General features: G+C 40.3%; 2 protein-coding genes across 2 annotated transcripts; both read right to left on the bottom strand.

Annotated features, from left to right (window-relative positions):
• Positions 1-135: 135 nt before the first annotated feature.
• On the bottom strand, positions 136-1,891 carry LOC117223938 (myotrophin). Its single transcript, XM_033476535.2, has 3 exons — positions 1,691-1,891; positions 1,332-1,442; positions 136-1,009 (listed from the first exon to the last, which is right to left on the bottom strand). The coding sequence occupies exons 1-3, from the start codon at positions 1,757-1,759 to the stop codon at positions 833-835; spliced, it is 357 nt and encodes a 118-aa protein (XP_033332426.1). The 5' UTR covers positions 1,760-1,891; the 3' UTR covers positions 136-832.
• Positions 1,892-2,907: 1,016 nt separating this feature from the next.
• Positions 2,908-13,086, bottom strand: LOC117223966 (uncharacterized). Its single transcript, XM_033476581.2, has 2 exons — positions 12,844-13,086; positions 2,908-4,187 (listed from the first exon to the last, which is right to left on the bottom strand). The coding sequence occupies exons 1-2, from the start codon at positions 12,956-12,958 to the stop codon at positions 3,844-3,846; spliced, it is 459 nt and encodes a 152-aa protein (XP_033332472.1). The 5' UTR covers positions 12,959-13,086; the 3' UTR covers positions 2,908-3,843.
• Positions 13,087-15,063: the final 1,977 nt, after the last annotated feature.

Genomic DNA, 15,063 nt, shown 5'->3' with positions numbered 1-15,063 from the left:
ATTTTATATATATATACGTGTTATATATAGGATGACTTCTAATAGTATTCTGAAAATTTCATTAATATATATTGTTATCAATATCCAATGATAAATAAACGATGAATGTGGGTTTAATAATAAAGTACAACTGTATACATAACAATGATGCATTGGCTTATTATTTTTGATTATTGTACACCTTTTAAAACCTTTTCAGACATGTTAAGTAATTAGTACCATAAAGATAGCTCTTTAATCTCATTCTATAATTTATACATGTCTTTCCTCGAACTCATTTAAATTATGTATGTATATATCTCAAATAGAGCATTTATAGTATTTTATATGTACTCTTTCTCGCAAAGGTATTAAACTAAACTGGAATTATTATTTTGATAGTAGATTACGAAAGAATGTATAAAAAGAAATTCATAACATTCATAAATTAATAACAAATATTTAAAATACGATGCTGCATCTTATGAATGTATCAAAATATCTTCTGCTATATGTGATTAGATGTTTTAAAAAATAAATTTGTTCTTGTGTTAGTTTCATAAAAAAAAAAAAACTAGTACAATATACTACTTTAAAGCTGAAATTATATATACTTCGAAATTCCTAAGTATAACTGTGTAAGACTATGAGTTCATGATTATACACTCCAAATGTGCGATATATTATTATAAAACTACATTTGTGTACCTATATCTTTTAATTCAAAGTGCATAAATACGATAGTCTAGTCATATGCAAGAAAATTAAGAGAAAGCAATGGTGATACTCCTATGAGGAACATTAAAATACTAAAATAACAAAATTATCGCTCTGTGTTTTGGTCGGCTTTGTGCTAGTGAAGATTAAGCAGCTGTTTAATCTCATCTTTCTCGGCAGCATCCAAATAACTCATTCCATCTGGTGTTAGACCATCTGGTTTAGCTCCTTTTTCTAATAACAATTTTACACAATTTGTATGTCCTTCCCAAATTGCTGCTAATAATGTTGTTATACCATGCTTGTCTGTAGCCTATAAATAAACGTACATTACTGTAATATTATATATATATATTGCTTTCATTGGTACAAATTTTTTTGTATCGCATTTTTTCGATATAAAAAAAGTATAATAAAATAATTAGATAGATTTTATAAAAAGATTCATATTTCTATCCTATATGTGCAACTTAATAAATTAAGTATGTATGTATATACAAATATACATAAGATATATGACATGTGTGAAAGAAGTTGAACCTCTATATTTTGTAGTCCACTCAACAAATTTCATATGAACCCCACTCTTACCCTTCTATCACACATATCAATCTAAACTTTTAAAACATATTTACATTTGCATTTGCACCCTTTTCCAAGAGGTATCTGACGACTTCACTCTGACCATAATCAGCTGCATAATGCAGTGGTGTCCTCCCATCAATCATTTGATTAACGTCAATATTCTGTTAACAGAAATGTACTTATAAAATTTACATTAATTAAAAAAAAAAAAAGCATATTCGATATGTAAAAAGAAAATACGGATAATTTTTACAGCCATTCTTTTGTTACGCTCAATTTTTTATACACAGTAAATTCTAAAATGTGTAACGAATTTAAAAAGAAGCTATAAGTAATGTATCATTATGACATTTCCGATTAGCCGACAGTCAAAAGCAAAGCGAAAGGAAATTGAACGTCTTCTATTTGCCTTATTCTCAACGATATCCCGCACTTGCTCCAAATCACCATTTTTTATACCCCAAACGAGTTCACTCATTTTCGTTACGGGTTATTGGAAGATTCACCGATTAGAACGCACAGTCTCTCGAACGTCCACGTTTATTCTAATAAGTTCACGCTCGCTCTCACGTCCATTAAATTTGGTTAAATAGCGAATTTCGCTGAAACAATTTTTGCGCGTTGCCAACATATATGGCAAGAAAACGAAACTCGTAACGCGTCCACGAACACGGTACCAACATCAGGCACTGCACAAGAGAATTTCATAATTCTTTCGAAATTTTTGAACCAATTGTAACATTTAAATATAAAAATTTGTCTGATAATTAAAGCTGTAATGTTCTTTTCATTTCAACTTCATCCTTTATAAAATTTTTTTTGGTCGTTCAACAAATCTATAATGATACTATCAAGAAGGCTTTCGAACACTTTCGTTACAGCAAAAGTTGCATTGTTGTAAATTTATTATTAATTGTTCCAGAATTGTGTATGTCCAAATATTTCGTTTAACATTTCCTTAGTTAGTTAAAAAAAATTAAGTCTATTTTTGCAAATTTTGCAAATTCTGTATAAATTACTTTAGTGCGAGTTGAGGGAACTTTCAAAAGACGCGGAAATTACGTACTAACAGTTACTATGTTAACAAATCTTAATTAAATGTTTCAATAGTTGCTGAATTGACATGTAAAACGAATTATCATATTGTCTCGGTACTGATTGTTTCAATAAAAACTGTGTAAAGTTTCTCCTTTTTTTTCCAAACGTTGTTAATGATATATTATTTGCAAATATATCTGTTTCAGCTTTAATACGAAATCGTTTAACTTCACGGAATACAATAATTCCAAGATCTTTATCATTCGAGTACGAAAGTGAGATCAACTGAACTCGTAAATCTGCTAACTTCATGTTGCACGTTTGAGTTTGAATTCGAATCTGACCGTTTTATAATCTAAATTCGTCCGTGACATTGACAGTTATTATTTTCATTTGAACGCACATGTCATTCTTATAATCCATATTTCAAATTTTCACCTAAATTGCAGTTCGAGCGACTGAAATTTTAGCAATACGATAATTAATTTCGAATTTTCCCGAGGGAACAACGCGATCTTATTCAAAGTCAATTGCAAATCGCACCGGAACGATTACGTTGACGAGGAAATGAAAGGCTGTAGACCACTGTTGAATTAAATAGGTATTAATTTAATCACATATAGTTACAATCACACATGTTTTTACATTATATACGCAGAGCTTTCTACTTCCAGAAAAGACAAGATAATTGTTACTCTACGGGACGATGGTTACAGCTGGAATTAAGAACGAACGGTGTGCATCTGAATCTCATTTCCGGGACTAGGAGACTGAACAGACACGATACTGTGAAGACGACGCCATTCACGCAACGATCAACGATAATCCTGCCGTTGAATTTCTTTTTCATAACGGTTCCAATGCTTTCCGTGGAATTTCGTACTCGATCATTAAAAAAGGAAAAAAATAGGAAAAAAATAATAATAAAACGAAGAAACATGGAAGTGCATAGAGAATAATTATATACAATGTAATAATAGCCTCGCGTGAAGTTGAATCGCGTCGAAGGGTAACAGGAAGTTGCGATGTGGCCTCCTCGTGACGAAACGGGTGCGCATCGAGGCGCGACGACGAAAGTAACGTTCCTCCTTGTATGCAACTATGCGTTTCTGTCCTAATGCTTTTTTTTTCTCCTCAACGATCTCCTGCAATTGCATTCCGATTTCATTTTCGCGGACAATTTAGCTGCCGGAACCGATCTTTCTGCGAACCCGAACACGTCTTCCGTCGAATCTTTCTCATTCGGACAGCGACATCCGGCGTCGCTGAAAATAATTATAAAATTTGCCACGAGTGAATGCACTCGCGATGCCCTAAATCAAATGATAAGCTCCGGATTCTGGAGCAGCTTCGATTATTCTAATTGTGTTTTTTTTTTCTCAGGCGACACACTGTGATCATGATTCGGGGTGTACAATGGAAGCGGGCAGCGATCCGGAGGAGACGAAACGAAAGCCGGAGGACAGGGAAAGCGATGGATGCTTTTCAAGCTCGCGGGGGCCACATGTTTTTTCGCCGGGCATTTTAAGCCTTCGCTGGTGCAGGCTCCGACGCTTTCTCGTCTTCCACGATCTGCGTGGGCGGCGGCAGAGTTGGGATCTCCGGGTACTCCAGTTTCGCTCCTTCCTCGCATTCGAAGATGGGACAGCAGTCGGGGAACGGCGCGGTCTTGTTCGTCTTCTCGGACAGTTTGCACTTCGGGTTGGCCTTCGGCAGCGGTCCACAATCTTCGACCAACTCGAACAAACGGCCAGAATTGTCATCGGCTGGCACGCAGGTCGAACGGCCGCAGAATGGTGTCAGATCCCATGATTTCGTTGGTTCAATGGTGGCGCATCTTGTCGAGGCGAAGCACATGCCCGGGAAATCTACGGGAACAGACAGATTTTTAGATGACCAAACTATAGTTCGATAATTGTAAAACACGGAACACGATCGTTTTACTTCTTTTTTTTTACCGAAGACCGTGCGAATATTTTACGCAAGGCTCGTAAATTACGTTTTCCGAAAGCCTCGCAAGCCTAAGCGAGATGCCTAAGAAATTCACGTTTGTCCTGTTACGTAAACAACGGGTTAATGTTACCCCAATAGGTACGTCGTAACACTAGCGGCGGTTTCATTGTCGGCAGTTCGTAAATCGTGGAATACATGCGTGTTCCGGAATTACATAAATTATATTGCATAAAGAAAGGTTTTGAATGATGCGTTCCGTTTACCGGAGCACTAAATTGTCTTGCGCAATGCGACGGTGTTCCTTGCGCGGTAGACAGGTTACTGGGATTCTAATTTCGAGGAAAGAAAGGCGTTGATACTATTCGATCGATTCGCGGTTCTTTAAAATATAATAGTTATTATAATATAATATTATATATATGATATATTTAATAATTATATATTATAATATAATATTATATATATGATATATTTAATAATTATATATTATAATATAATATTGTAATTATTATAGGATTAACGATTCTCTTGTTATCTCCAAGATAGTCAACAGCTCGACCCGATAGTGCTCGCGAAACGAGAATTTTGGAGGGGACTCAAGGGGTTAACGAAGTTCAATGTTCTGTTTGCGTTGCACCGGTGCGAGGGAATTTCGAAAACGCTTGGCATTCCGAGTAAGTCACCGGCCGCATTTTCACCGGTAAAAGTAAAATCTCATCGTATATGAGCAACGGCTCGCGAAGATTGCATTTCTTTGAGAATGTCGTCGCCGGAGTGTGCACGATGGATAGACGCGGGCATTACACGGATAGCTAGGGCCCCGGGCTAACTGTGAAAGGTGTCGTTACTTTCTAATGCATGTGCGTGTGCAAGACAAATCATTTTAACGAGCCTCTCGTCACGCCTTTTGACGCTAAACCGCGCTGTCTTGCCATCAGCAGCGCCCGATGGGACCCATACCGCAGGGGTTGCGCCGACAAAATGGCGGTACGTATATCGCGTGATGGATATCGAAAGTTTTTACGGTCTTATATTATAATATATATATTATATATTATATATATATTATTGATTCGTTAGACAATAATATTAAAACAAAATGGAACATTTCAATGAAAACAATCTCCTTGATCCTCGCGAGCTTCTCGTGTTCTGCTTCAGACACTGCGAAGCCCTTAATTATTCTGCGATCGTCACGATGTCATATTTTAAACGAAAATGTGAAATTAATTTTGCAGCAGCTGAAACAGAAAATTGCTGAGCTTTCGTTCGAAGAGTTTTTATATCTTTCCAGGCGAACAGTTAGAGCCCTGAGGAACTTTCTGAATGACTCAATTCGATTGTCTCCATCCTACTGACAGAGAACGAGGAGGCGTTCGTTTACTTTGTCCGTGCATCCGGTGTCGCGCGTTTCTCGCGGCAATTTTTTTTTCCGAACTTACGCTGCAAGACTTATGGCATCATAGCCTCGCGACAGGAACATGCCGACTCTACGGTGACCACGCGGTTTATGTATCGTCGACAGGACGATAATGTTTTGTCGCCGGTAATTCGCCCGTTAGAAATTTCAAGGAGGAACACTTTCACTGTCGCTCTGTACACCGTGCCCTGTAATTTTCGCGAGCACTAATTGAATCACACGTACGAAACAGGCGTCGAAGCGGCGAGGAAGAAGCGAGAAGTTGAAAATAAGGCGAGATACCGCACAGCGCTCGCCTACTTTGGCGAACCTGATTTATTTAAACAATGACGTGTCTGTTACCGTTTTCTCAATGCCACCGTTACCATCGAAGGTTTCGCGTGACGGACGCCCACGTCGCGCCATGGTGCCATAAGCTATAGCACCGGTTCTCGTGGGACACCTGAATCACGCGCGTATCGGCGGGTCTCGTGTCACGAGATCGGTTTTCTGCCTGTCGAACTCAATTGCCTTTTCATTGAATGCATCTATTCTTTCGTTGTTGCTGGAATGCGGATCTTTGCGCATTTACATGGCACGAGCAGATTTTCGAAAATGCAAGAAAACGTATAAGTTAACGTATAAATTGGATCTAACACCACTTCTCTGTTCTTTTTACCATGGATAATCGTATAGAAAATGAGAATTTGCATAAAAGTCTGCTAGTCGGGTAATTACTTCCCTCTAAATTCTCTTAAAAATGCGTAAACCTGATCCCAATCATTTGCCATCGATTTTAAATGAAACTTGTACGGCATCGCGGGAACTTTCAAAAATTGTCCGTGCGCGATTTCATCATGTTCCGAACACGGTGTTTACATTTCGCGGCAGCGAGAAATTTCGATTCTTTAACAAGATAATGCAGAAATTGCAGCAATAATGCCCGATGTTCCGTTATCTTACAATGCTCGCGCCGACGAATCCGAAAGCGACGGGGAATTAGAAATGGTCGTCGTCAAGTGAATCGTAATTCTTACGGATCATTATTCGAGACGGAGAGTGTTTAAGGAAGCGGTGAAATATGATTCTCGATCACCTAAGACTTTCACCGACATTAAAACTGGTAAGACTCGTCTGCTACCGTGGGTCAGCTTTCGTGTCAGCGGGTGTAACGTTACATTCGTGGACTTCAGCTTCCTCTTGCTTGCACAGTCGGGTTTCTAGCTCATAGTTCCAGCTTCCGGAACGTTTAACATTGAACACAGCGACGAGCAGGTTGCGGATGTTTATGCAAAATAAGAATTGTCTGCGACAATTTCAAGACACAGGGGCCATGTGCAATATTTTTCCTTCCTTAAATCATTTTAACAAGTTGAAATTAGTACATCAACGTTCTTAGTTGCATTTACCATTTCACCTATCCATTTTTTTCATAAATGCACAGTGTCGAGCAGTGACGCACTAGCGACAAGCAACTTTCATTTGTACCGAATAAAATAATTTAAGGACGGTGCAGACGAACTTTCTTCTTCGGGCAATAATAAATGGAGAAATTTAATACCATGGTACTGTAGTCATGAAAGTATGTCTTCAGCATCCAAATATCAAGTGCGTGCCTGTTCTTCGAATTCCGAGTTGCAGTCAGTTGCAATAAATTCTCCCTAATTTTCCTTCAACTTGTAAACGAAAATGGACAATTTGGGAAGAGGCGATACGATTATTCGAGGCTCGCGGCTCATTTTAAAACGAGCTGCAAGGCTCGAATAATCGTATCTCCTCTCCCCGAATTGTCCATTTTCGCTTACAAGCCGAAGGAAAATTAAGGAGAATTCACCGTACTAGTTAAGTAAGCAAGCGATAAGCCAGGCAATCGCGGTAATTATATCCCCGGCCGTGTATCTATTCATTTAACGAATCCGCGAGTTGTCTTTCCGATGAATACGTGACATTTCCTCGTAATGATGTGTTATTTCGTGAAGGCTCAACAACGCGCGCCGCCTTTCGAAAGTTTCTCAGACGGCGAGCAGCCGGTCGTGCAACCGTCGGTTGCACCGGGTAATCGAAGGGTAAACGATTGTCCACCGGCGTTTCTTTAATTGAGGACGCGGGACCGTGTTTCGCGGATTCCCATTCGGGTCCCACTTTCGGCGCGACCCAACCCACGGGCCTACTTTCCGCGACGATTCTCGATCGGAACGGGTACACGTATAGTTCGTGATCGAGAAACTTAACTCCGACGAGGATTTTACCATTCGAATCGATCGGCTGTTCGCATGGAATGCCCAAAAGTGGGACCATTCGGGCAGAACCGTTTCAGCTGAATTCATTTGACGGGTACTCGAAGAGCCACGCACGTTTACGCTATGGTGCACTGTTATTCAACAATTCAAGACATCGGTTTGTAGGAAAAGTTCCAAATTGTTCTGAGATGTTACCCGAGACACCTGCGTTTTGAGACGATTCGAGCCGAACATGCAATTGTTACGAAACCAAACCGCTTAATCGCAATTTTTCTCACTTGTTCGTTAACACCGAGCGATAATGGCGACTGATGTGCATTAAGTCATAAGAGTGAAAAGATAGAATTCGTGGAGTTTTAATTACAAAACTTGCTCCAATAACGTAACTTATTCGATCATTTCCCACGAAGAAGTCTCAAAAATTTGTAATATCGTAAAATTAGAAATCGGCCATTTTGGTCGTGGTAGATTTAGTGTCAATTTGTATGTATTGCCCATGAGTTCAGAATTAGATCCTTTCTAGAAACGAGCGTTGATCGCGACCCGATTTAGGTTCTAAAATATAAACGTCCCAACCTCTGTGACCTCACAGAGCTCGTAAAGCTCGTGTTCAAAACTGCAGCGACAGCCGAGTGTCTCGATCTCGGTGTCTCTACTGCTGCAAGAATCTGTGTGTACGGATCGAGATCGCTATCTCATCGGTCGCTTCTTCTCTAAACGCGGATCTCCGATTACAAAAGGGATACGCAGCGTTGTGTGCACTTTACGGTAAAAGTTTCGTAACGCGGTCTAATCTCATTATCCTTATTCCGCGCGCGTATAAATAGCGTGTCCTCAGCGTGTCCGAGACACGCGACACCGTACATAAATGTAAGCGACGCCGTGTTCGGGCCCGGAGCAACTAGGCTGATTCGATCATTCATCGGAATCCAGGCCTGGAGCGAGAAATGTGGAGTATCTGGGCCAGGGTGCCCCGGACCGATCTACGATATCTTCTACCCAGAATTGGCAAGGACGCGTCTCAGAACCTCCGGCCCTCGAATCGTGGAATCGATGATCACGATACCGATCGACGTCCCTCTCTCTCTCTCTCTCTCTCTCTCTAATCTATCTATCTCCCTCTTATGGCACTTAGTGTGCAATATCTCATCAGGTCTACGACACTCCTTGCAATTCCAGTACTCGACGCACAAATGTCAAAGCATCCTTTTCGTGTACGCGATCTCCTACAACTTCAATTTCTCGGTTGAACTTTACGCTGCAGTAAACAGTTTCAGGGATAAGAGAGCATCGGCTTCCGAAACCGTCTTTTCAAAGATTTCATGAAAAAGGTCGTCGGCGGGTTATCTGTCGAAAACGCAAACATACTTTCTGCTTTCTGATATCGATCATTCTGAACGCTACGTGTAGAAAATACATGAATTCTGATGTAACACTCGTTTTTTACAAATTGTCTGCTCTTGCGTCTACTCTTTACACTTGGGTGGAAATTGTTGAAAGATAATTTTGACTGTGAAAAGTGTCTAAGATGGTGTGAAATTCGATTCGCGGTGAAGTACAGTAAATTTTCCCTAATTGACGCTTGGGAACAAAAATGGACAATTTGGAAAGAAGAGGTACGATTATTCGAAACGATTTTCCGGATGGTTGTATCTCTTTTTCCCAAATTGTCCATTTTTGTTCCCAAGCTGAAGGAAAATTAGGGAGACTTTACTGTACATTGCATGGTTAAAACGTTTGAAGAGGACCTCGGAAACTGTAACGCATTCGGTGTCCTCCACATGTCTTTGTTCCTTGCAATATTCAATTCTACTCTATCATTCGCAGATGTTTCTATGTTTGCACATAGTAGATCATTTAATATACAATTATTCTATTCCCAGCGTTTCTGCCAATTTTTTAGCACATTTCATATCAGTTTAACTTTTGAATTAAGAATTTGAATACGTTCGCGCCGTTTGCTTCCTCATTTTGAATGAATAATTAAGAATTTGAATAAGTTCGCACCGTTTGCTTCCTCATTTCGAATAAAGAATTAAGAATTTGAATAAGTTCGCTCCGTTTACTTCCTCATTTTGAATGAATAATTAAGAATTTGAGTAAGTTCGCTCCGTTTACTTCCTCATTTCGAATAAAGAATTAAGAATTTGAATAAGTTCGCACCGTTTGTTTCCTCATTTCGAACGAAGAGCTAAGAATTTGAATAAACTCGCTCCGTTTTCGAGCGCAGAAAATCCGCATTCTAATGATCCGCTGCGCCGGTACAATTAATCGTTCTCTATCCCGTAAAAGGTAATTCACCTTGGGGGCCCCGTCGGTCGGCTCACCTGTCCGCGAGGCGCCTAATAAAGTAGAATCAGGAGAAAAGACCGAGATCTCGGGATATGGTCAAGAGGAACCCGTGTCGCGCGACGTGACGGAACTTTCACGGTTTGTCGATCTCGAGATGACGTTTCCTATTTAGCAGCACGGCCGAAATCGTGCTTTCGCGGTAACGGTGAATCAAGAATCCAGGGCCGCGCCTGTTTGTTCCTGGACAATCGTAATTCTTTTCTTCGGTGGAAGGGAACGTTTGCCTTTGCACGGTGCAGTTACGGTTCGGCGGGCAACGTGATGAACGACGTCTGAACACAATGGCGAGCCGACGAGAGTCCGTTTTCAAGGACCGCGATTAATTGTGAATGGAAAGCTTGGGAGTCGGGAGTGGTTAACAGAGTCGACGAAGCCGAGTCTCGTCAGCGTTTTTCTGCAGTCATTGTCAACCCTTGCGCGACATCTAAGCCGATTCGTTCGAAAGTCAGCCCCTCGATTTTACGTCATTAAGAATCTTATAAAAAAATTCGATAGGAGTTCCCGAGCGATACGGGGGTAGGAATTGAACTGATAAGGAGAGTGGTGAGAGAGAGAGAGAGAGAGAGAGAGAGAGAGAGAGAGAGAAGAAAAAGGAAGAACAAGACAAAGAGATAGAAAACTCACAGGCTCAAAGCCAAAATAAAATTCGAAGAGACAGTGACTTTATACAGAATACAAAGAAAAAAAATGTACAGAAAAAAAGAGAAGAATTGATTACTTTTATAGTTTTATAGAAAGATAGTATAACTTAGTCTAGGTCAATGCAATTTAGTATTAAGTATTAGGTAATATGTAACAAAAGAAAGTTGTCAGCCAGAGGCCATCCTAAGCCGAAAGGAGGGATTAAAATAAATAAAAATAAATAACTAAATAAAAATAAATCTTATACAAAAGTTTCGTAATTGCCTGCTCTATATTAATATTTCTCGTACTAATATTTTCAAGCAAATCGACGAATGCATTGGCTTACATTTCCAGGCAACTGATTTAGTATTAGTTTAATACTTTTTTACGTTTAATATTAGTTGATACTTTAGTTTTGGATTTTACAGTTCCCGAACGTTTATCCTGGTCTTCCACTTAGTGGAATAGCTCAATCTCGTAAATCAATGAGCTGTCGTTTCGAGAAACTCTATTATTTTCACGCTCCGACTGGCGAGAATCGTTTCGCTCTCGAGACAAGCGTGCGCGTTTCTCGCGACTCGATCCGTCCCGGTGTTTTTGCAGAAGAAAGGGAGTCTCCGTCGGTTACGCCGTTAACAATAAATCGTACGAAGCGCAAAACACGGAAGAAGAAAGTGGGAAACAAGAAGTCGACTTGATCTCAAACGTGGAATAAATGAATCTATTTATCGGGCGCAAGGCTACGTCCGACCGGTTTTCGATCGTTCCGGTTTATCCTTAGATAAACGCGATAGAATCCGTGGATTTTTCTGCGCGTTGGTCAACGCGATTTTCTAAAGTGGACGATAATTAACAAAAATGGATAATTTCGGAAGAGAAGATACGATTATTCGAGCTTTGCACCTCGTTTTTATAATCGTCGACAATCGGTAATTATAAAACTGAGTCGCGAGGCTCGAATAATCAAATCTCCTCTTCTCAAATTGTTCACTTTTGTTTACAAGTTGAAGGAAAATTCGGGAGAAATAAAATTTCTTTTCGAAATCTAGTGCACGCTAAATTAATTCAGCTGGATTTTGCATACAATAAAACTCTACCTCGGCGTGAACACGTTCAAAATTAGAACCACCAAGAATATAGAGAAAGAAAATGGCTTCTTCGAGAATAACGATAAACGATCTTTTCAAATAGCAGGTGCTTTTCAATTACAGATTCATTAACTTCGTGCTTAAAATCTTGCTAACTTGTCCATGGTGTGTCGTAACCAAACTACGGATTTATGATCATTTATGATCAAAAAGGCTAAGGTAAAATTCCAAGCAATGAAGAAATTAAACAAATTCAAAGAATTAACAAAGACATTAAACAAATTCCTACATTCTTCTCCATTTATTGAAATCATCGAAACAAGAAATAGATTTTTATTCGAATACTGTTCCTTAAAATTGACCCAGACAATTTCTGCTTCGCAAGAAGATCCGCAGTCTAATTATAACACGGTCCACTTCTATTCGATCTGATTATTCTACTCGATCGAGACAATCGTCGAAGACAAATCTCGAAGATAATTCGAAGGTTCGTCGAAGCACGAAGACGACGTTGAAAAGAAGATCAGCGTACGAACACCTGTCATCGTCCGCTTCCATATGTTATGGCACGTGTATATGGGTCAAGGAACTGTAAACATGTGAATCTTATCCCCAGATCCGGCTGTCATTAAACGTGGTCTCGCAGTGCAATATCTCCAAAAAAAAAAATGTTTAAAATGCGCGCTTTTATTTCGGAGCGAATTGACCGATCTTCGAAAACGTGTTCCACCGATCAAGAATGCTGAAGAAGATGCTCGCCGGTCGAACAGGTAGCCAGATAATATGCTCGTGCAGGCGCAAGAATGGCAAGGGTCGCGAAGGGAGTCAGATTTCGCGGGTCTCCGAAGGAGACTTTTGGAAGACTTACCGCGAAGAACGTCGGCAGGTATCAGCCTCCTGTACGTTTTTGGTCGTTCTTCCTCCTTCTCTTCAGCGGCGTAGACGACCGCGGCGACGAGCAACAAGACCGGCAACAGCTTCATGGCGACAGTTGGTTGCAAGTGGAGGAGGATCGACACCGGCGAAGATCGAAGAAGGAGGAAGAGATGACAGAAAAAAAGGAAAAAATATCTAGAGTCCTCGTGTACCGATTAAGACTGGTTGGGCCCGATTCTCTTGCCGGCATTTTATAGCTGCCCACGGGGCGGGGTTCTGTGGTCCCCACCAGACATTATGGTCTCTCACCTCTTGAACCACCAGTCACCAAAGAATCGTTCCCGTCCGAAGCTAGATCGTCGTCGGCCACGCGCGCATACATGCACGGCAAGCGGAGGCGATGATTCCTGCCGGACGGTCCCCGCCGCGGCACGGGATCATCGGCACGAATCATTCGGGTCCTACGGCCTGGCCCTGGAGTACATGCATACTCGCCGATCAGGCACACGCGCACACGGATGAACTATGGAAATCGTATCGAATCCACGACCAATGCATTCGGCTTGTCCCCGCGACACATACAATGACAAAGTGGGTTACCATTCGGTGTGTATGGGTTTCCTTCGTTCTCTTTTTTTGGTCCTGCCACGTCTAGCCCTCCCGAGGCCCCATTAATTGAATCGCTCGGACCGTAGGAAAGTTTCGGTCACCTTCAGCGTACACCTTCTTTTTTCCACGGGTGTCGTAATGGTCGCGTTATAATGTTATAATCGGGATAGCCTTTTTTTATTCGTCGATTGGAATCGCCGGAGACTGTGAGCTGTTCGGTCGAGTCATGAATAACTTCGGATGCAGCTAGGTAGAATCTATTGTTCGTCTCTACCCACCATGAGTCACCGGGACAAACGAGTTTTTGCTTTCACTGAACGGATAAGGGTTCGAAATAATTGAAATAAAAAACAAAAAGATAAATAAAAAAATATAAAATAATCTTCGATGAAAAATCGGACTAATGACTAATAATAATAATAATAATAAATAATAATGATAATAAAATAATAATAATAAATAATAATGATAATAAAATAATAATAATAAATAATAATGATAATAAAATAATAATAATAAATAATAATGATAATAAAATAATAGTAATAATAATAATGATAATAACCTAATAATTAGCGAGGGAATCTCGATCGGTTATGTAAAGTTGTACACACGACTTGTCTGGTTGATCGAACCTTTCCGTAGGAAAATTTTGTTCGCGTTTTACGGAGACACAAGAGAATCGTTGGGAGGGACGGTTCGTAATTTCGCCGTTGATTATGTACTTCAATGATATAATTCTTTTTGTGTAATTTATGAGGAGCTAATGGGACTTTCTCCTCGGTGTATCGGCTTCTTTCTCGCTGTATAAAAATGTGCAAAGCACGCGTCCTAATCGCGAGCCAAGCAGCCGAACGATTCCTGAAAACCATGCTTTCAGTGCTATCCGAGCTATGAAGCAATCTGTACGTCGAGTGTACACCAGCGTCCATAAGTCACCGGACACCTGGTTGCTCTAGAGAAAATGCAAATTGTGATGTGGGGTACTCTGGCTCGTGAGGCAATCTCGCTAGATTGTTTTATTTTTATGTAACTCGGTGGCTCTCTCTCTCTCTCTCTCTCTCTCCGTGCACATGTCGGGCAGCGCTCCGCCTTTCACCAAAACTGCTTTAAAAATTCGAGAATGATAACGAGCTGCTAGTTAGAGAATACTCTCTGTGACAATGCAATTGAAACGGAACGAAGATAACCAGACGAGAGTCTGGGGAACGAAAATCGACGAAGAAGTACAATTAGGGGGAAAAGGTTCTTCAAATTTTGTTAGATTTTTAATTAGATCTTCGTGCAAAATAAAAACCTCCTAGGGGAATGGCCAGGAACAGAAATGAAATGGACACAAATTTTCTTCTTCAATTAATTTTGGTACGTCGAAAAGATATTTTTCAATTCCTCGAACGACACTCATTTTGATCGTAAATGCTTTGAATCCTCAGTTTTTTAGTTATAATGAACAATATAGCAACCAGACTGCATCGTTATTTTTACTTCATCACTATACAGGATGTCCCAAAATTATGGTACTTTCGGAAAATGAGGGGTTCCTGAGGTAATTCGAAGTAACTTTTCCCTCAGCGAAAATGCAATCCACGGCTTTGTTTACGAG

The sequence above is a fragment of the Megalopta genalis genome, chromosome 5 (assembly GCF_051020955.1).
Source record: "Megalopta genalis isolate 19385.01 chromosome 5, iyMegGena1_principal, whole genome shotgun sequence".
NCBI classification, from domain to species: Eukaryota; Metazoa; Arthropoda; class Insecta; order Hymenoptera; family Halictidae; genus Megalopta; species Megalopta genalis.
This window is presented reverse-complemented; position numbering and strand designations above follow the sequence as displayed.